Source organism: Nannospalax galili, unplaced genomic scaffold (genome assembly GCF_000622305.1).
Source record: "Nannospalax galili isolate Female #2095 unplaced genomic scaffold, S.galili_v1.0 scaffold388, whole genome shotgun sequence".
NCBI lineage: Eukaryota > Metazoa > Chordata > Mammalia > Rodentia > Spalacidae > Nannospalax > Nannospalax galili.
The window spans coordinates 1,293,471-1,318,480 of NW_008360304.1; the positions used below are offsets into that span (position 1 = coordinate 1,293,471).

At 37.4% G+C, this 25,010-nt stretch overlaps 1 protein-coding gene across 3 annotated transcripts in view; it reads right to left on the reverse strand.

Annotated features, from left to right (window-relative positions):
- Zmym2 (zinc finger MYM-type containing 2) overlaps positions 1 to 25,010 on the reverse strand; it is a 117,306-nt gene that overhangs the window by 52,105 nt on the left and 40,191 nt on the right. For 2 of the 3 annotated variants that reach the window (XM_029559273.1, XM_029559272.1), the window contains 8 exons: positions 19,358 to 20,214; positions 14,568 to 14,853; positions 12,693 to 12,858; positions 11,034 to 11,246; positions 8,237 to 8,308; positions 5,875 to 6,025; positions 4,615 to 4,730; positions 1,521 to 1,637 (listed from right to left, as the gene is read on the reverse strand). In XM_029559273.1, the coding sequence (XP_029415133.1) occupies positions 1,521 to 1,637; positions 4,615 to 4,730; positions 5,875 to 6,025; positions 8,237 to 8,308; positions 11,034 to 11,246; positions 12,693 to 12,858; positions 14,568 to 14,853; positions 19,358 to 20,204 (1,968 nt within the window). In that variant the 5' untranslated portion in view covers positions 20,205 to 20,214. Of the gene's footprint in view, positions 1 to 1,520; positions 1,638 to 4,614; positions 4,731 to 5,874; positions 6,026 to 8,236; positions 8,309 to 11,033; positions 11,247 to 12,692; positions 12,859 to 14,563; positions 14,854 to 19,357; positions 20,215 to 25,010 lie in introns of those variants that run through there. The other variant, XM_029559274.1, reaches the window with a different exon arrangement.

The following is a 25,010-nucleotide window of genomic DNA, read 5'->3' on the forward strand; positions in this document are numbered from 1 at the left end:
CTAGGAAAACAGCTTTTAACCCAGCATTATGGAAGATTAAGTCTAAATCATCAACTTAGCACTTATTAAAGACATCTAAAGTCCAAAATAAGGAAGGTGAAACAACTAAGGAACCAACTCAAGAAGTTAATGCAGTGGAAAACTGCTCCATTATGAATACATAACATAGGGAAAAGGAGAACAGGGAATGCAGCTCAGTAGTAAAGTGTTGGATGAGTACACCCGAAGTCCTGGGTTCAATATAGCACATACACGCCCTTCAAAAAAGAAGAGGGATAAAAAGTTTAATGCTTATTCAACAAAGCAGTGTCTTTTTTTTTGGGGGGGGGTCTTTTTGAGACAGGGTCTCCCTGTAGCCCCAGCTGTCCTTGAACTCTCTATGTAGACCAGGCTGGCCTTGAACTCACAGAGATCCTCCTGCCACTGCCTCCCGGGTGCTGGGATTAAAGGCGTGCGCCACCACACCCAGCTTAAAGCAGTGTCTTTTAATGGCACCTAACACATAGGCTCTATGTAAATAAAAGAATAACTACAAAAGCTGGGCAGCACTGACATGGGCACAGTGGGAAGATGCTTATTTCTATCTAAAATTATCAAACTTCAGTTTATGTAGATCTTTATTTGCTTTGTGATTTTTTTACATGCTTGCTTGTGGATTTCTCTCTTCACACCCAGGTTATTCCTTTATCCTCTCATGTTGGGGCTTCAACACTATTCCTATTACTTAAAATACAGTCTAAAAAGCATGACTGGATGGCAACAATAGTCTCAAAAGAATGATTTTACCTACTCTAAAGACATCACCAAGCAAAATAATAAATAATTTTAAAGGCACTTAAATAATGAACTTTCAGATTTCCAAGTACTTTAGAAATCATTGAGTCCAAATTCTGAACACCACTTTTTACCTGAAACTCAGATTTGGAGTACTGTGATCACTAATAAATTTTGCCCCGAGAGCAATCCGTTCTTAGTTGTGCATCTTAAATACCACTTTATATATACCATAATTTGCCATGCTAATGACAAAAAGGCAGGGCAAAATAAGTAACTATACTAAAAGAGGTTAAGAGTGCTAAGAGGAAAAATAAACATATCAGGATTCATAGGCCTCTATTCTTTTGTTAAAATATATTTACAAAATTTTAAACTACAACTTGGTTGTCTGACTTACAAATTCTAATTTTTACATGTAGTAAATAATATAAGGTATTAAGAGTTCACAGACAATGATAATAATGATGACAGGGAGAAAATGGTAAACATGACACTCTGAGTAGATAGAGTATACTCAGTATGACTTTTTAGATCCTATTACAAACATAAACTGTGCATATGACTTCAATAACTTTTGTTTCACATAAAAAAAAATCCTGATTTCACTTCCACGTGAATAAATAAGCCAACCATGAAAAATATGGAAACCTTATTATCTTCTACTAAGAGGTTTTAATACAAATGCCAATTGTTTTATTACTTTCATTTTTGCATTAGATAATATGTAAGGAAATATGACTTGCCTCCCATTCCAGGATTTCTGGTTTTGAACAAAAGGAATTTTTGCAGTAGTTGCATTTCAACTGTATATCACTGGGTGCTACAAACTGGCCGTTTGGAGATGACTGCACACTTAGAGCCTAAAATGAAGAATGAAACACACTTAGCCTAACATATATTTTAGAATTTCTACCCGTGATTACTGTCATATCTACTATATCTAGAAAGCAATAGTATCTTTGTTAAATGTTTCTTTAGTTCATAAAACAATTCTGAATTTTGTCTTGAAAATACATTAAGTTAAAGAGCTGGAGACATAGCTCACTGCTAGATGCCTGCATACCATGCACAGACCATAGGTTCAATATTCAGCTCTGCAAAAAACACACTAAGTTAGTTTTATACAATGAAATTCTTTTTAACCAAGGGATTACCTTAAACAAGAAAACGACTACCAAAAACTACAGTTCAATTATGTTTTTCCACTTGAAGAAAAAGGTAAGAACACAATAGTGAGATTAGCTGCCCAAGTTCTAAACTCCAAATAGAAAGAAAGAAAGAAAGAAAGAAAGAAAGAAAGAAAGAAAGAAAGAAAGAAAGAAAGAAAGAAAGGAACAAGAGGGATACAGAAAGCAAGGAAGAAAAGGAAAGAAGACAGGAAACAAACAAAAACTGATCACTTCACTGTCAAATACTTAATTTATTAATGATTTAATGGTTTATCCCACTGCACTGCTTCCATAATTTTATTTTTAAGTCCTTATCAAGGAAAAGAATATGAATTACTTCTAGAGAATTTGGTGAGGAAAGATATGAACAGCTGGTGTTCATATTAGAAATTTATTTGAGTTTGGTTACTTTCTTTTAAATTAAAATCATTTACAGACTGCCAGGTGTGGTGGCATATGCCTGTAGTCCCAGCACTTGGGAGGCAGAGGCAAGCAGATCTCTGTGAGTTCAAGGCCAGCCTCATCTACATAGTGAGTTCCAGGCCAGCTGGGGCTACAGGCTCTCAAAAAGACACCCCCCCCCGCCAAAAAAATAAAAATAAAAAATTTACAGACTAAGCATACATGGGCTTGAAAAGTTTTGTTTTTTGGTTTGGTTTTTTTTGTTGTTTTTTGTTTTTTTCCCCTAATTCTTAACCAGAGTACACTAGTATTTATTCTTTGGGAAGGGTATCAGGCACCACACATGTTCCATATGTCCTTGTGAATGTATGAAATAAAATTACTCAAGGTACAGTGGAGGAAAAAAATTTTTTTAAAACATCCAGTGTACAACACAGTTTGTGAAAAAGTAAAACATGAAGTTTTAATACATTTACTGTCAGGTAATTAAAATGCTTTCAATAAAAACCTCATTAAAGTTATCTGTTCTTTAAAAAAAAAAGAATATTTTATGATCTGGATGTCTGTGCTTCTCCAAAATTTGTGTCAAAATCCTTAACCCCAGGTCTGAAGGTATTAACAGATGAGGCCTTCTGGGCCATCCCCTGATCTAGTCAAGTCTGAGGGTACTTGTTTGCCCATTCAAAACCTCATATCAGAAGACATTATCTATGATGAAAAGGCTTTTCCTATCTACAAATTTACCAGAGCCTCATCTTGGGATTTTCCAATTCCCAAAACTGAGAAATAGCAACTTTTATTTATAAGCTATATTTTGTTGTAGTAGCTTAAACAAACTAAGAATACAATCTACTATCTTGTTTTTAAAAAGAAAGTATCTAATATAATGTTCATATATTATAGATATAAAAGAAAAATGTTGCGTATTTGTCAATTTTGTTTTACTTGTATATAAATAGTTGATAAGACTGACTATATGCTTATTTGGAGATATTCCTCAAAATTAAGAGCCTAAGTTAAGCTTCATTTAAAATATACAATGTACATACCCACAGTCTCATCAAACCATAGCCAATATACGTTTCAAGTAATTAGAAAAAGTAGTTAAGCTGGGCATGGTGGTGCATGCTTGCAATCCTAGCACTTGGGAGGCTGAGGCACTGCCAGGAGTTCTAGGCTAGCTGGAGCTACAGTGTGAAATACTTCAAAAACATTTTCTATTATCAGTCCAGTGTACTCAACATCAAAAGGGATAAAGACTGTTTAAGATCTGACAAGCAGCATGCCATCAACACTATCTTCTTTTCAAGGTAATCCTTATTTCTTAACTTCTAGTTTAAGAAAAAAAACCAACAAAGTAGAAACAATATGTACCACAGTAAGGACATTATCAATGGCCATGATTTCACTTCATAAAACAAAAATTTAGTCTTGTACAAGTTTATCATCTAATCTCAATGAGGATAGAACTCAACAAAAACAATATTCATTCATTTGATTCAACTTAAAATAACCTTAACTCAAACGCTAACAACTGTTGTAGTAACTATTCTAACACATTTAAAAAGACTACATTTTCAGGTTAAATAAATTAACATAGAGCACAGTACCTGGAATAAAGTAGAACTGTTGGATGAATTAACTCATGAAGCATGGCTTTATGCACTGGTTTGAACCTTTGGGCAATACCCTGAAATTTTCACACACAACAGGTAAACCTACTAGTACTACCTAACTAATGTTTGAATCCCCTCTAAACTATTTCTGCAGAGTGGTCAACCAAGTTAAGTATGAAAACTTCCTGTAACATTATCTTCTGAGATTATCCGTACTTCAACTTTGAGGAACTATGTCAGAATGCTCATTACATTTGATGAGTCAAAAATTGTCTCCCTGAAACGGATCCCAATCTTAGTTAAGGTTTACACAGCTCATTTCTAATTTGGAAAGCAGGTGTGCTTAAATTTTCTGGGTTAAAGATACCAAATAGCTAATAAGAAAAGTACTACTACACATCAAGCACTGAAGTAAACTATATTAAAAATTATTTTCTTTCAAACTCTAACATGGTATTAATTTAAAAGTCAACCATTGTCTGTTCAAAAATAGAAAGCTGATATGCCAAGTTCTTCTGTGACTCATTCCATAATCTCCACCCTCCAATCAGGCCCTCAACAAATTATTTTTAAAATAATCAGATAAAGCATAGAGGCTGATTGTTCTCTATGTGCATTTTATTGGGAATGGTGATAAAATGGTAACAAACCTGAAATTTAGCTACACAACTGGAATTGCAAAAGTTATACAGTTTTCCATCGGGCATTGTGGCTTGGTATTGAGGTAAAGAGTTTCGCTTACAAAAATGGCAAATAATTCCCAAACCTAGGAGAGAAAAGATACATATCTGATTTCTTTATAAAGTTAAAAAGAAAGACCTTTTAAAAAAGATAACTGATAGCCCGGTGTGGTGGCATATGCCTTTAATCCCAGCACTCAAAGAAGGCAGAGCCAGGCAGATCTCTGTGAGGTCCAGGTCAGCCTGGTCTACAGAGTGAGTTCCAGACCAGCCTGGGCTACAGAAAGACCCTGTCTCAAAAAGATTAAAAAAAAAAAAAAAAAAAAAAAGTTAACTGATTAAAATTTTTTACGGATCCTTCCATAAATTATTCTCATTATTTGTAACTTCTATTATACATGATTATTTTACCTTAAAAATATACTGCCATAAAGACTTTGCTACTGTGTCTATAAAATACATGAGTACATCAAAAAACGTTTTAGATAATTTGGGGATATAATGACAAGTTTTCAAGCACCTACTTTTTTTTTTTTTTTTTTTTTTTTGAACATGGTCTCACTATATAGCCACTGACTGGCCTGGAACTCCCAATGTTGAACAGGCTGGCCTCAAACACACAGAGATCTGCCTGCCTCTGCCTCCCATGCCTGGGATTAAAGGCATGCACAGCCACGCCAGGCACCTCACTAACTTTTTAAGCATGGAATGATCAAAATAATTTTAGGTTTGCAGTTATGTTTAGTATAAGAAATTAAAAAACAGTTAAAACAAGCTGGTCAATGCACAAGTCCCATGAAAGCTCAAACCAGACAAAAATCCCAGCATAGACATGGGGAAGTGGGTAAGAAAGCCCAACCCAACCTAAGAAAATTTCGGCTACTAGGAGGGGGAGAGACAATCTCTTTCAAGGATGAGACTGTTGGTAGTTAGCCAGGCTCTAATGGATGGACCCACACTGAAAGACATTTGGGGAAACAAATTAGACTCTATAGGTCTTATTATATATAATAGAATACATTAAATTTGTCAGGAGGGGGGCAATAAAGGGAGGTGTGGATAAGGGAGGGGATCTAAATACCATCCAGTTATATTGTATGAAAATTCCAAAAATTCAATTTAAAATGCTTTTTTAAAAAGTTAAACAGCATATAAACAAGTTAGTTACATTTAACAATTATGTTAAATTATGTTAAAAATTATTAAACTTTCCAAATACCTGAAACTTACTTTGTGATTTTGCATATTTTGTCTTGTGACTGTTCATGCAAGCAGTTGAACAATATGGCTCCATATATCCATTAGGACCAATACACTGAGTCATATCAAAAAACCTGCATTGTGTTCGGCAACCAGTACAAGTTGTCAGTTTTCCATATTTCTAAAATTTGAAATATAAAAAGATTAATTAAAAAACACAATTTAACTAGAAATCATTTTATCATATTTTTTATGGGGGGCAGGAAGCAATACTCTCCACTGGGGTCAGGCTGCCTCAAAACTTCTGACCCCCTGTCTCAGCCTCCCAAGCACAGGGATTACAGGAAATATCTATGAAAATTCTATTCCTTTATCCAAATGCAAACTAATTGTGCCAACAAATAGTTCAACAATCATCATTATCTAAGTCTTTTTTCAAAAAATAGAGTGCTATTGTCTAATGATTTAGTTTAAGAGACTCCCTGAACATAGCTAAATAAAAAAACTATAAAGTCTAGTAAAAGCATGTATGTGCGTGCATGTGTGTGTGTGTTTGTGTAAGGACATACTTTTTCTTTATCACACCTGTAATATCTAGAACACTAAGAAAATTATGTGAAGCAACTTTGCTCAGGATTGTATCCCCAGGATTGTATCCCCAAGAAACAAGAAACGACTTTGAAGTAAGCTCTACAGTTACCAAAGCTTACTGCCTAAAGCCGTTTAGGGGCACAGGAGTTTTACTCAGTTGAGAAAACAGGTAAAGTTCTGGACAACTACAATTTAGAAAACATAAGACAAGGGAGTTGAACAAAAAGGAACTATGGTATCTAAACACAGGTATCCCAAAAAGGTCTCTTGCTAAGAGCTGATCTGTGCCTATGTGAAAATTAGCCACCTGAGGGCAGAGACATGGAAAGAAGTCAGCTGCAGTGCTACATACCTGTAATCTCAACACGCAGAAGGCTGCGGCAAGAGACTAGGCTACATAATGAGACCATGTCTTCATAAAGAAAATGCAGCAACAACAACAAAAAACACTCCAAAATGGAGTGGGGGGATATATTTACCCTTAGTGGTTATGGGACAATAGGAGAATGGCAAATATATCAGATGGAGGGACAAATGAGAAAAGAAAAGGGGAAAGAGAAGGGAAGGAAATTTAAGAGAAATAATGGCCTTTGGATCCCGGATTGTCTCCTGGATAAAAAATAGTTTTCATTAGCTATATAAAAATATTAATGATAAAAAATTGAAAGAAAAAATTTGAAGGTCTATAGATTAATCTGACAATAATTTATCCATGTGTATTTCCTTATTTTGTTCCTGATTATATATATATTAGTATTTATTCATCTGGCTAAAGAAAACTTCAGGACTAAGAATTTTTCTTTTCAAGAAAGCACTTACTTTTACCTTTCAGGCAGGCAAATCTAAAACAATCTTTAAATTCCATCATTAAATGCCTACTGTACACAAGGTACTATATACTAAAAACTAGTATCAGAAAACAAATTTCTTCTTCTTTTTTTGGTCTTTGTGAGACAGGGTCTTCCTGTAGACCCAGCTGGCCTAGAACTCACTTTGTAGACCAAGCTGGCCTTGAAATCACAGAGATCTGCCTGCTTCTGCCTCCCAAAACCTGGGATTAAAGGTGTCCACAACCATACCAGGCTGGAAAACCAATTTTCTAAGAACACAAACATCTCCTGGCAAAAACTTAGTGTATCAGAGGAAAACACATGTTAAATTTACTGGAATTTAAAAATTCCTGGAGATTTAAAAAAAAAAAAAACCTCAGCACTTGACATTATTATTTTTTATTTTATGTATATGAGTATATTGCCTGCATGTAAGTGCACCCATGTGTACAGTGACCAAAGGCCAGAAGAGGGAGCTGGATCCCCTCGAATTCAAATTACAGATAGTTGTTAGCCTTCATGTGGGTGCTGGGAACCAAACCTGGAGCCTCTGGAGAGTAGCAAGTGCTCTCAACAATTGAGCCATCTCTCCAATTCCCCCATCTGATACAATTTAAGACAATAATTTTAATCTACTTGTATAATTATTATGCCTCAATGATAATGAAAAACAAAAACTGAAACACATTTTAATATGCTTCAAAATTTAAATGATTTTTTTATATACAATTATAAAAGTACCAGTGCTTGAAAATGGGTTTAAAATGGGCCTTAAGGGCCAGTGAGATAGCTCAGTGGATGAAGGTGCTTGTTGCCAAGTCTAACAACTTGTTTAATTCCAGACATTTACATGGTAGAAGTAACCTGCAGTTGTCCTCTGATCTCCACAAGCCTATCATGACAAATACATACCCACAAAAACACAGATACATAAACACATGTAATTAAAATTTTTATTCAAGTAGGCTTACCTCAGGCTGCATTAAGAAAGAGTCCTGCATGTGATCTCGAACTTCTTTTAGGAAGCTTGGATGGCTACCGACCTAAAAAAGATTTTTTAAGTATACTAAGGAAAGGTTGTTAGAATAAAAAGTTGGAATCAATAATTTATAAAAGTTGTTTCATTTATCTACTGTGATTTACAATCTCGTTCTAACTTTTAACAATGCTTTATCTGTTTTATCTCCATTACTGAGAGGAAAAAAAGATGGAATGATAAAAGCAACAGTGTAAAAACATAGAAAAGAAAAACAGATTTTTCTTTCACCATTTTTTTATGTATATGAGTGTATTGTCTGCATGTATGTGAGTGCACCCATGTCATGAATTTTACCACTTTTTTCTTGTGGTATAGGGGAATGAACCTGGGGCCTCCCAGGTTACAATTGTGCTTTACTATTCACCTTTATTCTCAGGCCTCTTTGTACTTTTTTTTTAAGACAGGGAGAGAAAGGAGAGATAAATAGTGCCTAGCTACTATAAAACACCAGAGGGAATTGTATTAGTCCAAAAACCTACAAACAAATTACACATACAATATCTATCTCTACATGAGCCCATGTGTATAGCTGAAGGGTATATAACAAGAAACAGTACCAGACAGGAGAAACCTTCCTTTGAGTTGTTGTATTGGCCAGGGTAGCCCAAGAGACTCCCTTTAAACACTCTCTAGCTCAGACTAGCCTTGAATTTGTGGTCTGCCTACCATAGCCTTCAGAACTGCTGGGATTTCACCACATTTGACCTTTCATTGAAAAAAAGTATTCACTCCAGCTGGGCGTGGTAATGCATGCCTTTAATCCCATCACTTGGGAGGCAGAGGCAAGGGGATCTCTCTGAGTTCAAGGTCAACCTGGTCTACATATCAAGTTCTAGGCCAGCTGGGGCTAGCTACAGAGAGATCCTGTCTCAAAAGGACCGAAAAAGAAAGAAAAAAATTACTCATTCCTCTTAGGTAGCCTAGTATATCCTAAGATCTTGTTAAAACATACCAAATTATAATGAAATCTCAAAGCTTTCTAAAACAGTAATCAAGAGATTACAATTAAATTTTCATTAACTGCAAAATGGGTTGTTTTGAGAATTCTTTTTTTTTTTTTTTTTTTTTTCGGTCTTTTTGAGACAGGGTCTCCCTGTAGCCCAAGCTGTCCTGGAACTCACTATGTAGACCAGGCTGGCCTTGAACTCAAGAGATCCGCCTGCCTCTGCCTCCCAAGTGCTGGGACTACAGGCATGCACCACCACGCCCAGCAGAGAATTCTTTTTCAAAAAGTATTTTTTTTTTAATTTTATGAGTGCATTGCCTGTATGTATGTAATACGTAAGTGTACTCATGCCATGCAATGCCTACAGAAGTCAGAAAAGGGCTCTGGATCCCCTGAATTTGGAGCTATGGACAGTTGTTAGCCACCACATGTGTGCTGGGAACCAGATCCAGGTCTTCTGCAAGAGCAGCTAATGCTCTTAACCATTAAGCCATCTCTCTCATTCCCAGCTGCTCTTGTTTTTTTATTTAGTTTTCGCTGCTGCCTTCTCTGTAATTTCTGCATTGGCCTGCTATTTGTTGGTTTTGATTTTCTCCTAGATCAGACCACCTTAGTAAGATTTTGGGTAAGAGTGGTTGGTAATAGTTAAGCTATACTATTGTTGCCTGACCGAGTAGTGTTTCATACTTTGGTCTCAGTGCCTAGCGAGGACTTAAGAGGCGGCACCTTATTCCTTCAGACTAGGATAGAAATCCAGGCTTTCTGCTTAACAAACAAAAATGAAACAAAAGGCATCCATATTGGGAAAAGAATAAGCAAAAATCTATTCACAAACAGATGGCATGACTTGAAATACAGGAAATCCTAAGAAATCTACAATAAAGTTATTAGAGACAATAAATACTTTCCCCAAAGTTGAAGAGTGCAAAGGGCAATAATTACATTGTGTTTCTATACAATGGCAATGTGCAACTCATAAGGAAATAACACAGCAAGTCAGTTACAGACAGCAGCATGACAAAGATTAAACATCTAGAATGATTATAGCTTTTATTGTATAGTCTTTCCTTAGTTATAAGACTGAAGAACTTCAAATTCATATGAAACCAGAATGAGACAAGAATATCCAAACAATTGTCAATATGAATTGGATTAGAGTAACGAAATAATAGTGAGTACCAGGCCAATTGGGGCTACAGGAGACCCTGTCTCAAAAAGACCAAATATACAAATAATAAATGGATGGATGGATAGATGGATGGATGGATGGATGGATGGATGGATGGATGGATGGATGCCAGATGAGGGCGACAGAGCCCTCATGTGGTGCTAGAAATTGACTTCTAGAAGAATAGCAAGTGCACTTAAGCCCTGAGCCACCCCTCCAACACTTTGCTGTGTAATTTTTAATAAGTAAAATACATTTCCCCTTTTTATGTTATAGATTTAAGTAACACCAAGATAGTTCTGTTTAAATCTGAAAGAATTTCCGTGTAAAAAGCTTGGCTCTTTCTGTGAGACAAGTGCTTTTCCACTCAAAGTCATCTTGCTTACACATAAATTTCTGTTCTTGACAGAATTAATGAACTTGGTTTTCAAAAACCTGATTTTTCAAAACAACCTTTTTTTTCTAAATTCATTTGAGGTAGGTAATCTTCAACATGAAGACATAATGGGATTAAAGGAGATTCCAAGATATTGTTAAATGCTGCACAGTACAAATAGTATAACATTTCCAACCCCACTCAAAAGAAGGCCTAATTTTAATTAGCACATATATTACCTGTTTGTATTCACTGACACAACTCTGACAGCAAAATCTTTTCTGCTGACCATCAATCACCAGAACGTTATTTCCAGCTCCTTTACTGGGCAAATACTCTCCACACTGTTCACAACAATTCATTATTAGACCATTGGCCATTCTATATCTATTAAAGCAGTGGTCACTGCACAGTTTATGAGTCATATTTTTAAAACTAACTTCATGGCGAATCTAAAAGAAAAACAGAATTTTTAAAAGACATATTAGTCTTCAAGTAGCTAACAAGGTGATCCAACAGCAACAGAGATGCCCCCAGAAGGAAAATCAAAACACATTAAGTCTTTGAACTGTTTATGCATGAGAACACATGCATGACACTGGAAAAAAAAGAAGTGTCTACCAGGGATAGCACTATGAGCTTCTCTATAAGTATATAAAAATATATAAAAATAGGTTGGGCGTGGTGGCACATGCCTATAGTCCCAGCACTTGAAAGGCAGAGGCCAGTGGATCTCTGTGAGTTCAAGACCAGCCTGGTCTATATAGTGAGTTCCAGGACAGCTGGGGCTATAAGGAGACCTTTCAAAAGACCAAAAATAAATAATAAATAATATAAATAAATAAATAAAACAAATATATAAAAATAACAGGAAAACAGTCACAGTCTGCATAGTATCAATATTAAATTTCATAAACATCTACAAATGTTTAGACAGCTCCAAAAGTAATTATAAAGTACACTGTTCTAGAAAAGGAGGAAGAAAAGCCAGCATTATAAACAAAGTATGCATATACAGGCTGCTTTTAGTAACATAATTAAGAATGTGAATTTATTTTAGGTTTTATTTGGTTGTAGTTTTCTCTCTTTTTTTCTTTTTATCTTACTTTCAGTATGTATTATTTTATCTTTTTAGTGCATTATTATTTTTTGTTGAGTTTTTGTGCATTTCATATAATAGATCTTAATCAAATTTGGACGCTTCCCCCCCGCCCCGATAGTTTTTTGTGTTTGAGATAGGGTCTCACTATGTAACCCTGGCTGGCCCTAGAACTCACTATTTAGACCAGGCAGGCCTTGAATTCACAGACAACCACCTGCCTCTGCCTCCCAAGTGCTGGGATTAAAGGTGTGTACCACCATAACCGGCTAATGAATTTAATTTTGCTTTCTTGTTTAGTTTTTTGTTTTTGAGACAGGGTCTCCCTGTAGCCCCCAGCTGGCCTGGAACTTGCTATGTAGACCAGGCTGCCCTTGAACTCACATAGAGCCATCTGCCTCCCAAGTGCTGTGATTAAAGGTATGAGCCATCACGCCTGGCTGATTTTTTTTTTTTTAAATCCTTCCACTTCTATTTTCCAGCATGTGTCTATTTTGTATAGTCAGCCTATTTACTTAAAGGTATTACCAGACCAATAAAAAGAAGACAAAAAAAATCAATCACATTACTATGATTTTTGTCTGTGACTGTTCTCAACCCCAGGAAAGAAAAATAACATAATTTTAACTAAGTCGGCTCCTTTGGGAGAATAGAAATATAAAATGAAATATTTAAAAGACAGCTTTTATTTATCCTCATTTTACAAGAAATACACACTGAAAAGAACATATGGGATAGCTATTAGAATTTTTAAATAGTTCCTTATTAGAACTAAGTGATAAAGTACAGAAATACAAACCTCTGTTAGTTTACCACAGATTGTACATCTTGATTTATTTAATGCTCCTTTAGTAGGATTCTGTTTGTCTTCATAGAGAGACAAACAAGATGTACTACAGAATTCCTGAAAGGACTCGCTTGAATCCACTTGAGCAACAATCGTTCCTTTCATTGTAGTTATATCTCTGAAAAACAAGAGGTACAACTTAAAATCCCATTTCAAAAAGAAATCAAATATAAGAGTAGTAGTTTGTTTGCTTGCTTGCTTGCTTGTTTTTAAAGACAGAGTTAGGGTTCTCTCACTATGCTGCCCTGGCTGGCCTGGTATTCCCTATGTAGACTAGGCTAGGCTTAATCTCAGAGATCCACCTACCTCTTCTTCCCCAGTGCTGGGGTTAAAGGCATGTGCCACCATGCCTAGCTAATGACTGAAAATTTTAATTTCCATAGACTGAATCATGGAAATCAAACACCATTTTTAGAACCAGAAAATTACTTTTAGTATAAGATGTTTAACTCTTGGCAACTGATAAAGATTAAAAAGCAAAATGTTCTTACATTATTAAATCCTTGACACTACCCAATTTATCTTCAAAGAAACTAACAAGGCTTTCAGACACTGGAAACACTAAAACAGAATGATCATAATTACATGGAGTTAAAGTCAAAGACTAAACTGACAGTGCCTGTTCAATTTCCTTCCCCTCAGTAAGAAGCAAGCATGAGATTCCTAGATCATATCATAGGGATCATATCATAGGAATAGAGTATCAAGCGTGGCTAAGTGAAATATTTCTGCTTAAATGCACCACTTCCAAGTCATGGAGGCTCACACCTGTCATCTTAACACTGAAAAGGTTGAGGTAAGAGGATTAGGAGTTCAAGGCCATCTAGATTACATAAAACCCTATTTGAAAAATCAAACAAAAACGGGGAGGGAGAATAGCATATACCTGTAATCTCAGCACTAGGGAAAAGAGGTAGGGGGAGTGCCACAAGTTTGTAAGCCACAGAATGACTTACAGGCAGTCAGGGCTAGTCTGGGCTACAGAGGGAGACTGTCTCAAATGAAGCAGCATTAATGTCCCACCACTCCCACCCTAACTTGGGTCATGCAGCTTGTACACCCGTCTAGTTTGGTAAATGGATAGAACTGGAAAATATATTGGGTAAGGTAACCCACACCTAGAAAGGCAAATATCACATGTTCTCTCTTATTTGTGGATTCTAACTTCAAATTTTCAGACGCAAGTACATAAATAGAAGCCAAGAAAGTAGAAAAGGGACCATGGGGGAAGGGGGGAAGAGCTCCAAAGAAGGGGATAGTAGGACATACGTACTATCTAGTGGGAAATGGGAAAATGGGGGAAAGGGGAGGATGGGGATGGATTTCAGTAGGGGGCACTTTAACTGCAGAGGGGGTAATACAGAGCGAGGAGGAGGAGACATCAATAAAACTAAGGATGTCTGAAAAAGCCATAGGCAAGTGTGTGCGTGTGCGTGTGCATGTGTAGTTTAAATACAATTACACCACAAGGGGTAATAATGTTGCCCTGAAGAGCCACGATAAAAGCTTTAGAGGTAGAGTACCTACATGAGGTTTGATGCCCACCATCATGAAAACAAAAAGTATAACATAAGGTAAATAATCACTATTTTTGCCAATTCAAGGAATCCAATAGAGATGAGCCAAAATTAATTACAAGACGCTACATAAATGAACCCCAAAACGACCATCTATAAGCCACCTAGAAACCGGCCTTCAAGATTTAAAGTAGCTTATCAATTTTAAAACACGTTAATTCATTCCCAAGCCTCTTAACTGAAATTTTCCTTAAAATTTTATATGACCAATATTCAACCACATGGAATTACAGTGAAAGGCAAATCTTACTTTTTACACATAACACAGAGTTTCTTTGGAGCAGGCTTGTGAGAAAAAGAAGAAAGGCAGGTAGTTGAACAAAAGAGGTGAGCAGATCCTTTTCGTTGATAAGCAGTCTGTCCCTTCTGCAGAGGTTTTTTGCAGTTTGCACAAGTGACTTTAACTGGTTTAGTGGGTTGTTGTTGGGCAGAAGGCTGGAATATCTGTTTAGGAAGTGAGGCCACTGGTGATAAAGAATCCACCCCTGGTTGTTTCTGATTACGGGGAAACGATGCTGACTGGGAAATCCAAGAATCTCAAAAACAAAAGAGAGAGAAAATAATCAAATGGGTGTTTATAAACATTAAGTTTAATATCAAAAAGAAATAGTTTTAATTTCTCATTTTGCCAAAGTTTATGACGATAATTAAACACACAGGATGGCTCACATCTACAATCCCAACACTTGAGAAACTGAGACAGGAGGACTGACAAGAATTCGACGCCAGCCTGGGCTATAAAGTAAGGCTTTTTCTCAAAGATGCTAATGAAGTAGCAATTTTAGAGAGATGTATAGAGTGTTAGAGGTAGGAATGTCTACTTTCAATAAACAAATGTATTATAATCTTGAAAATGGCTAAGATCCATTTTAAGTGGTCTCACAAAAAGAAAGCATATGCTGAATGTGTTAATTAGCAAAATTTAGCCATTCTAAAATGTATGCACATTTCCAAGCAACATGTTATACAACAAAAGCATATTATCTCTATTTGTAAATTTAAAAAAAAAAAAAAAAAAAAAAACAGAATAAGGGCTACAAGATAGCTCAATTAGTAAAGTGCCTGCTGCATTGCATTGAGGATCTGCTTCAACCCCCAGAACGCATGTTTTAAAAAAAAAAGTGTGGTAGGAGCCAAATTCTGTTCCCAGCACCCAGGTAAGATGGCTCACAACCAACTAGAGCAACAGTTCCAGAAGATCTGACACCTTCTTCTGACTTCCATGGGCACACACACACACACACACAGCATATACATACAAACATACCTACATTCACGCACAATATTTTTAATTTTTTTTAATTTATTATTTTTTATTCTATATGTATGCATGTATTGCCTGCATGTAAGCAAGTGCACTCATGTCATGCAATGCCTGTGGAGGACAGAAGAGGCTGCTGGATCCCCTGGAACTGGAGTTACAGATAGTTGTTAGTTGCCATGTGGGTGCTAGGATTCGAACCCAGGTCTTCTACAGGATCAGCCAGTGCTCTTAACCGCTAAGCTATTGCTTCAGCCCCCACACAGTATTTTTAAAAATACTAAAAAACAGCCAGGCGTTTTTAAATTACTAAAAATACTATGGGCACATGCCTGTAGTCCCAGCACTTGGGAGGCAGAGGCAGGCAGATCTCTGTGAGTTCAAGGCCAGCCTGGTCTACATAGTGAGTTCCAGGACAGCTGGGGCTACAGGGAGACCCTGCTTCAAAAAGACAGGAAAAAAAAAAAAAAATAGCCAGGCACTGTGGTTCACACCTTTAGTCCCAGTACTCAGGAGGCAGAGGCAGGCAGATCTCTGTGAGATTGAGGGCAGCCTGGTCTACATAGTGAGTGCTAGGCTAGCTTGGGTTTCAGGGAGACTCTGTCTCAAAAAAAAAAAAAAAAAAAAAAAAAAAAAGAAAGAAAAATAAATAAATGTCAGGTGGCTCACAACCAACTCCATAAGATTCAAGATTCAATGACCTCTTCTAGTCTCCTTGGGCACTCGCAAACACATGTGCATATACACATGAGAATATATTCATTCTCTGTCTCTCATACAAATACAAACTTTAAAAAAATCTCTCTCTACAAAAAGGTAGCAAATATACTTAAAAAGACCAAAAATTCCATCTTATAAAGAAGTGCCAGCCTTCCATCAAAAATTATGCTTGATGGGACTGAAGAGATGTCTCCACAGTTAAGAGCACTGGCTGATCTTGCAAAGGACCTGGGTTCAGTTCCTAGCATCCACATGAAAGTAACTACATCTGTAACTATAGCTCAGGAATCTAACACTGTCTTCTAAATGCTGTGGGCACGGCATGCATAGGTGCACTTAACATACATGCAAGCAAAACATCCATACACATAAAATGAAAACATAATAAAACAAAACTTAAAAAAAATTATGCTTGAGGGGCTGGAGAGATGGTTCAGCAGTTAAGAGCACTGGCTGCTCTTGCGGAGGACCTGGGTTCAGTTCCCAGCACCTACTGGTGGCTAACAACCATCAATAATTCCAGTTCAAGGAGACCAACGCCCTTTTCTGACCTCCACAGGCATTGCACAACACGGGTACACTTACATCATACACATAAAATAAAAATAATAAAATATCGTTACAGGTGCACTTATATACACGCAGGAAATACACTCATACACATAAAAATAATTTTAAAAAATTATGCTTGAGCAGATATTAGAAGCGCTTTTTGTAAAGCAAATATTAGCTCCTGAAGATTTTCAATCTTGTAAGTTTATTCTTTGAACACATACTTTAAAAAGCCAATTTAAACAATGGAATCTATTTTATACTTGGGGAGAACGGCACTTTAAGTTTTTAATTTAGCTTCAGGTTGTAGAAATAATGTATGACTTCCTTTATGTATCAGCTCTTACATTTCCCCTACCTTCAGGTTTTCACCTCCACCAGTACTGAAAAAAAATTTAGGAAGAGACCTAAAACTTAGGAAGAGGAGACCTAAATCACTTGCCTAAGCCCTCGGTTTCATATAGAAAGATAAAATGATAGCAGCTAAATGTGTCCAAGTCATATCAGTCCAAGAACTGACATAAACAGCAAGTGTCTATAACACTGTTTTTCTCTTTTGAGGTAAGATGGCCTTGAATTCACCATGTACCTTCTAATATATACCTTGCAATCTAAACTTAAAAGAGCTTTCTGGAAAGTTCAGCACAAGTATTAAGTTAAATGATCCTACAGGCTGAGGATGTAGTTCTGTAGAGTGCCTGCCTAGTAGATATGATGCCTTGGGTTTGATACCTGATACTACAAATAAATGGGTATGGGGTGGTTGAGATGGCTCAAAAGGTAAAGGCTCCTACTCCCAAGCCTAACAACTTGAGTACAATCTCTAGGACCCATATCAGGTGGTTCACAACTACCTGTAACCCCAGCTCCAGGGGATCTGACACTCTCTTCTGGCCTCATGGAACCTTCAATTCACATATACACGCACGCGTGCACACGCACACGCACAAATTAAAATAATAAAAATAAATCTTAAAAAAAAAAAAAAAAACAGCGGGGGCCAGCACTCAGGAGGCAGAGGCAGGTGGATCTCTGTGAGTTTGTGAGTTCAAGGCCAGCCTGGTCTACATAGTGAGTTCCAAGCCAGCTAGGGCTACAGGGAAATCCTGTCTTAAAAAGACCCCCCCAAAAAAAAAACAAAAAAAAAAAACAAGATGGACATGGTGGCACACTCATGAAGCACTCGGGCCTCCCTTTTGAGACAGTCTTTAATAAAATAAAAATTGGGGCTGGAGAGATGGCTCAGCAGTTAAAAGCACTGGCTGTTCTTGCAGAAGACCAGGGACTGAATTCCAGCACCCACATGGCAGCTAACAACCATCCATAATTCCAGTTTGAGGGGATCTGTCGCCCTCTTCTGTCCTCCATAGTCACTGCACAACATGGGTGCACCTGCATACATGCGCACAATTCTCTCTCTCTCTCTCTCTCTCTCTCTCTCTCTCTCTCTCGTCATCAAGTTGAATACAGTAAATATGTACAGCCTTCTGCAAGTCAATCACCCCTTTAAACGGCTTAAAAATGAAAACGAGTATGTGTTTGGCTTTCTTCAAAAGTGAGATAGGAAATAAAATAACAGCCAGCCCACGTTTGAAAAACATGGAGAGCGGAAGAGATGGCTCAGCAGTTAAAAATGCTGACTGCTCTTGCAGAGGACCAGATTTGATTCCCACCACCCTCATGACAGCTAACAACCGTCTGTAACTCCAGTTCCAAGGGATCCAACGCCCTCTTCTGACCTCCTTGGGCATTGGACAACATGGGTGCATTTACACACATGCAGGCAATACACTCATACACATAAAATTTAAAAAATAAAATATGCAGAGAAATGAAACAACATAAATATAAATGCAATTTACTACATAACATCTTTAAGGATGTTGTTAATCTTTTCATTCCAACTTACACATTAAAACATTAACAAATATGTATTAGCAAAAATCAATATATAAGATATTGATAAGATATATTAAGATATATATAAGATATCTTTTTTTTTGAGACAGGGTCTCCTCATAGCCTCAGCTGGCCTCAAACTCACTATGTAGACAGGCTGGCCTTGAACTCACAGAGATCCACCTGCCTCTGCCTCCCGAGCGCTGTAATTAAAGGTGTGCACCACCACACCTGGCCATTTTTAAACCTCTTAAACATAAATCATACTTTCACTAATATTCTACTCCACAGAATATTATAAATTGTTTTACAACTCTTGTTAAATTTCAAACTTCACAGTCAACAAAATTATAACACTCCATATGAAGAAACTAAACAAGGTAGCACCTATTATTACAATGAAAAGGAATCACATCTTTAATCCCAGCACTCAGGAGACAGAGGCAGGTGGCATCTGTGAGATCCTGGCCAGCCTGATCTACAAAGCAAGTCAGGCCAGCTAGGGTTATGGGAAGATCTTATCTCAAAAGAGCAAACAAATAACAACAAAAATAACAAAAAAACAAAGTTTAAATTTCATATGAGATAGACTACCATTTATTGCTTACCAGGATTATGATGAGATGCAGACTCTCCATTCTGAAATATATCTCCTGCCACATTCATCCTACCAGGATTAAAAGGTCCTACTCCAGTCTTGGTCTGTGAAGTTAAAGATGGGGTGTATGTTTGTATGTTAACACCAAAATTACTTGACTGAAGTCCATTGGAGACATCTCCGAGGTTGGTGTTGTGCAGTGATGTTACATGAGTAATCATTAAGTTCATATCTCTCCCATCAGTGTTTTCTAATTGGCCATCATTCACAGAGCTTACACCTGTTTCTAAGGTTGTAACATTAGCAATCTGAATTTCAGAGTCTGGTTCTGTGGTGATACCACTGTTACCCATTCCTGCATTTACCTTACTTCTTGAAAAACCTGAAGTGGAGAAATCCAAATCATTTGTTCTGTTTTTACTCTCAGAAGGTCTCCTTTCAATAAAATTTGAGGAATTTTTCTCTTGCCCTTGATTTGTTTCCATGTCCTCTTCATCATCAATGACAATTGTCTCACTTATACTTCCCTTTTGAGAAGCCAACTCTTTTGAGGAAGGAAGAATTTGGGAGTCATTTCCTTGTAGCTCTTCAGTTTTTGATGATGTAAATGTTATGGTTCTTTGATCAGGAACCAGTGGTGCAGAAGATGGGGGAGGTTGTACAGGTTCAATAAAAACAACATCATCATCATCTTCCACTGATGAGTTCTGAAACTTACTAGATCTAGACACTAAAGGATTGGGTGGACCACTAAATGAATTTCCTACATTCGTGAGACTAGTTGCCATGGCTGTACTTCCTAATAAAACAGGAGCCTGATCAGTCAATTCTATAGTTCCCACTGAACTTGTGTCCATGCCAAAGAACCTGTTCAGGGAAATGAAAAAAGGAATATAAATTAGAGTATGTAACTTTTTGATATGCTAGTTGAAAATATTTTTAAAGGTATGTTTATTTTCTTTTACTATAAGAAGGCTGTGAAATCTATTGTGATTGCAAGCATTTCATATAGTTCAGATCCATAGTTACATGCGTGATAACAAGGAACACATCAATTTTCAGTAATCATGTGTAGAAAACTTCCATTACAAACCTCTTTCTAGGGTGTACTATTTACTATATAAACTTTAAGGTCAAAAATACAAACATGGGGGCTGGAGAGACGGCTCAGCGGTTAAAAACACTGGTTGTTCTTGCAGAAGACCCAGGTTTGAATCCCAGCACCCACAAGGCAGCTAACAACTGTCTGTAACTCCAGTTCCAAGGGATAAAATGGCCTCTTCTGTCCTCCATGGGCATTGCATGACATGGGTGCACTTACCTACATGCAGGCAAGACACTCATACACATAATAAATATTTTAAAATATATATATAAACACAAATTTTAACAGAGAAGTCAAAAACTAACAAGATAATCCCTTCAATATTTATCACATATAGCCACTGAATTAAATAAAATGATTCAGGGGCCCGAAAGATGGCTGTGGAGGTAAAAATGCTTCCTATGCAAGCTTGACAACCTGAGTTTAATCCCTGGAACGAACAAGTGTACACGTGCACACACGCACACGCGCAGATGTACACAGAGATAGAGAACATGAACTAGAGACAGGAGAATCAATCAGAAATTACAGGAGCAACAAGAAAAAAAAGGAAAGGGGAAGGGGAAGGGGAAGGGGAAGGGAAGGGAAGGGAAGGGAAGGGAAGGGAAGGGAAGGGAAGGGAAGGAAAGATGTCCGTGAAGGAAGGGAAGGGAAGGAAAGGAAAAGGAAAAGGAAAGGAAAGGAAAGGAAAGGAAAGGAAAAACCTCCCATAATCTGTCCTCTGACCTCTACACAAGCGATGTTGAGTATTTATGAAACAGAAATTCAAATCAAACATTTGTTAACAATAAAACAAATTCATTTTAAAGAACTCTTTGGTACACATAAATTTTTATCATTTATTAAAGATGAAAGCAAACTCATGTACTGAGACAGAATTGCTCTTTTTTTAATTTTTATTTTATGTGTATGAATGTACTACCTGCATGGATGTAAGTGCACCCGTATTGTGCATTACCCACAGAGGTCAGAAGAGGGTGTCAAGATTCTCTGGAATTGGAGTTACAGATGACTGTCAGCTACCATGTGGGTGCTGGGAATTGAACCTGGGTCCTCTGGAAGAGCAGCCAGTGCTCTTAACCACTGAGCCATCTCTCCAGTCCCAGAATTGCTTATTTTTATGTAAGTAATTAAATCTTATCTGAGTCTGAAGGACACAGAATACTTTCAACATTACTCAGTTGATCAATAAATTTTCATTTTATTAATCAATACTGAGAATGGCACTTTTCACAAATACATAGTACATTTAGAGCATTTCTAAAATTACTACAAATTCTGTCCTAATCCCAAGCCAAAACTCATTTAATAATTTTTACATTGTGAAGTTTAAACTAGTAATTCAAGACAGCAGGGGAGTTTTGTTTTTTGTTTTTCAGACAGGGTATCCTGTAGCACCAGATGGTCTGAACTTTTATGGAGACCAGGGTGACCTAGATTTCACAGAGATCTGCCCACCTCCATTTCCTAAGCACTGAAATTAAAGCCACCACATCACAAAAGAAACTTTTAAAATCAAACATCCTAACACAATACAATCCAAATAATACACTAATTTGACACTTATATGAAGAATAATAGGAATATGTTAAGTCTTTGTTTTCCACAAACTATTATGCTTCTATAAGACCAGAAAAATGTATGTAGAGTAACACAGTGCCATTCATAACATACAATAGTTCTGGATCTGAGCTGAGGTGCTTTTGTTGGCATTTGTGTGGCAAGATGACAAGGTATGTGTGTTGTCCATTCAGAAGAAAGGCTGCAGTGAAATTATGCAATGCAACATGAATGAGTGCCGTCAGAAACACCTAGGATTCACTATTTGGTTTTAAATTTCTGGCTCTTCCATGTTCAGAAACCTTTTATTACTGCCAAGTTTTTCATAATTGACCACAGTTTGAGAAAGTGACCCTTAGAGCCTCCAGAGGAAATGTGGTGTTGCTGACACCTTGCTTGATTTGACCCCAGTGAAACCGGTAAGATTTCTGGCCTCCAAAACTGTAAGAATAAATTTCTATTGTTTAAGCTACCAACACTGTGGCAGTTTGTTGCAGCAGCTACAGGAAGCTCACATGATCCACTTCTTGGTTAAATCTCCTAAACAATCATTAATGTAGGTATAATTTGTGCCCCATGTTAATGATTAAGAAATTGTAGCTGGAGACATAGCTCAGCAATTAAGAGCACTGGCTGCTCTTGCAGGGTACCCAGGTTTGATTCTCAGCACCAACATGGCCAATTGCCCATAACTCCAGTTCCAGGGCATTTCAATGTGCTCTTCTGATCTCCTTGAGCACTGCATGACACAGGTGCACTTACATCCAGGCAATATACTTATACACATAAATATAAAAAAATAAAGTATTGTTTTTTAAATTGTAGCTTAAAGACGCTAATTTATCAAAGCTCACAGTATGAATACAAAGGCCTCTAAACTTCAGAGTCCAGAGCCTTCCAATGATCTGCTCTATTCAACTATTCTTCCTTGTTTTTTGAGACAGTCTCACTCTGTAACCCAATCTGGCCTCAGCCTCAAGTGCTGGGAGAACAGCCTCGAGCCACCAGCTCCAACTAATATTCTCCAAGCACCTAATAAAATGCCAAGCTATGCTGACACCAAAGAAAAGGCAGAATCAAGAAAATGCTAGAACAAAGTTCTTGAGCATATGGAGATAAGATCATGTAGCACAGAAGGCAGACTAATCCTTGGGAAATCAGACAAGAAAGAGATCAATGGATTAATCAGAAAGGAAAAACGTGAAGGGTAGATATACTCTAGGTAAATTTGTAGACAGGATGGAGAGAAATTGAAGTGATTTACCTATCATCTTCACAGAGAAAGCTATCTGACTTAAGAGACAATAGTTGTAGCTGGGTGTGGTGGTACACACCTTTAATCTTAGCACTTCGGACGCAGAGGCAGATGGATTTCTTGAGTTCAAGGCTAGCCTGGTCTACATAGTAAATTCCAGGCCAGCTGGGGCTACAGGGAGACCCTGCCTCAAAAAGACAAAAAAAAAAAAAAAAAAAAAAAAAAAAAAGGAAACAGTTGTACAGATACTTTGTATTCATCTATATGTACATATGTGAATATGCGTGCACATGTGTGGAGGATAGACACCAACATCCAGTTTCTTCCTCTGTGGCTCTTCACTTTCATTTTTGAGACGGTCTCTTATTGAACCTGAAGCTCACTAATTTGACTAGATTGGCTGGCTAGCAAGCTCCAAAGATCTCTACTTCTCCAGCACAGGGATTATAGATAGGCAACATCATGCATGGCTTTTTTATATGTGTTTGAACTCTGTCCTGGAGTTGGTGCCGCAACCACTTTACCAACCAAGCCACTCCACCCTTACCCATAACCCCTGGCTGTATAAGTTTTAAATCCTGGTTTAAAATTATTAAATACAAAGAACTACTGAAAGGCTAAAGAGGAGATAAATACAATTATCACTATGACTAGTGAGTGATGGGGTAGAAAATATGTTCACTTCATCTTATATCATTTCCTTAATTTTTTTGGATCACTGTCTTATTATATAGTCCTGGCCTGTCGGGAACTTATGGCAATCCTCCTGACCCAGGATCTAAGTGCTGGGATTACAGGTGCAAGCCACTATGGCTGTCTTTAAATTTAAAAATTTTAAAAAGAGTGAGGACTGGGAATGTAGTTCAAATGGTAAAGCGCTGAAACCTAGCCTAGCATAGTAAAATGCTGGGTTTCACTTCCCCAACACCACATAAACCAGGGGCAGTGGCACATACTTATAATCCCAGAAGACCCTGGAACCAGCCTTCTGTGGCAAAGAGGTGGGAACAAGGATGTACTTGGCTTGGGCACTCAGACCTCAGTTGTCAGCTGATGGGCTTAGTAAAGGGACAGAGAAAATGGAAACCTCCAACCCATGCCCAGCGCTTAGCTCTTCTTTCAAGGACTAAGGTACTCCTTTAGAAGTTGCACAACTGAGAAGGCACTTGCTGATGCTAAAGCCTTTGCTGAAAGATTGAGAGGATCTCTAAGCAGTCCACAGCTCTCAACAAATAATGAAGCAGTGTCAGAAAGTTTATGAGCTTAAAGAAACTACAAGAGGGGCTGGGAAGATGGCTCAATGGTTAAGAGCACTTACTGCTCTTCCAGAGGACCTGGGCTCCATCCGCAGCCTGACCGTGGTGTCTCACAACTGTCCCTAACTCTAGTTGCAGGGGATCCTACAACTCTTCTGGCCTTCCCAGGTACAGGCACGCATGTGGTACAGTTACATACATGCAGGCAAAACACTCATACATATAAAAAGAAGAAAGAAGAAAGAAGAAAGAAGAAAGAAGAAAGAAGAAGGAAGAAGAAGAAGGAAGAAGGAAGAAGGAAGAAGGAAGAAGGAAGAAGGAAGAAGAAGAAGAAGAAGAAGAAGAAGAAGAAGAAGAAGAACCACCACCACCACCACCACCACAACCACCACCACCAGAAGCAGCAGCAGCATCATCAACAGTCAATTTTTGTTGCTACGACAAAACACCATGACCAAAGGGGACTTATAGAAGAAAGGCTTACAGT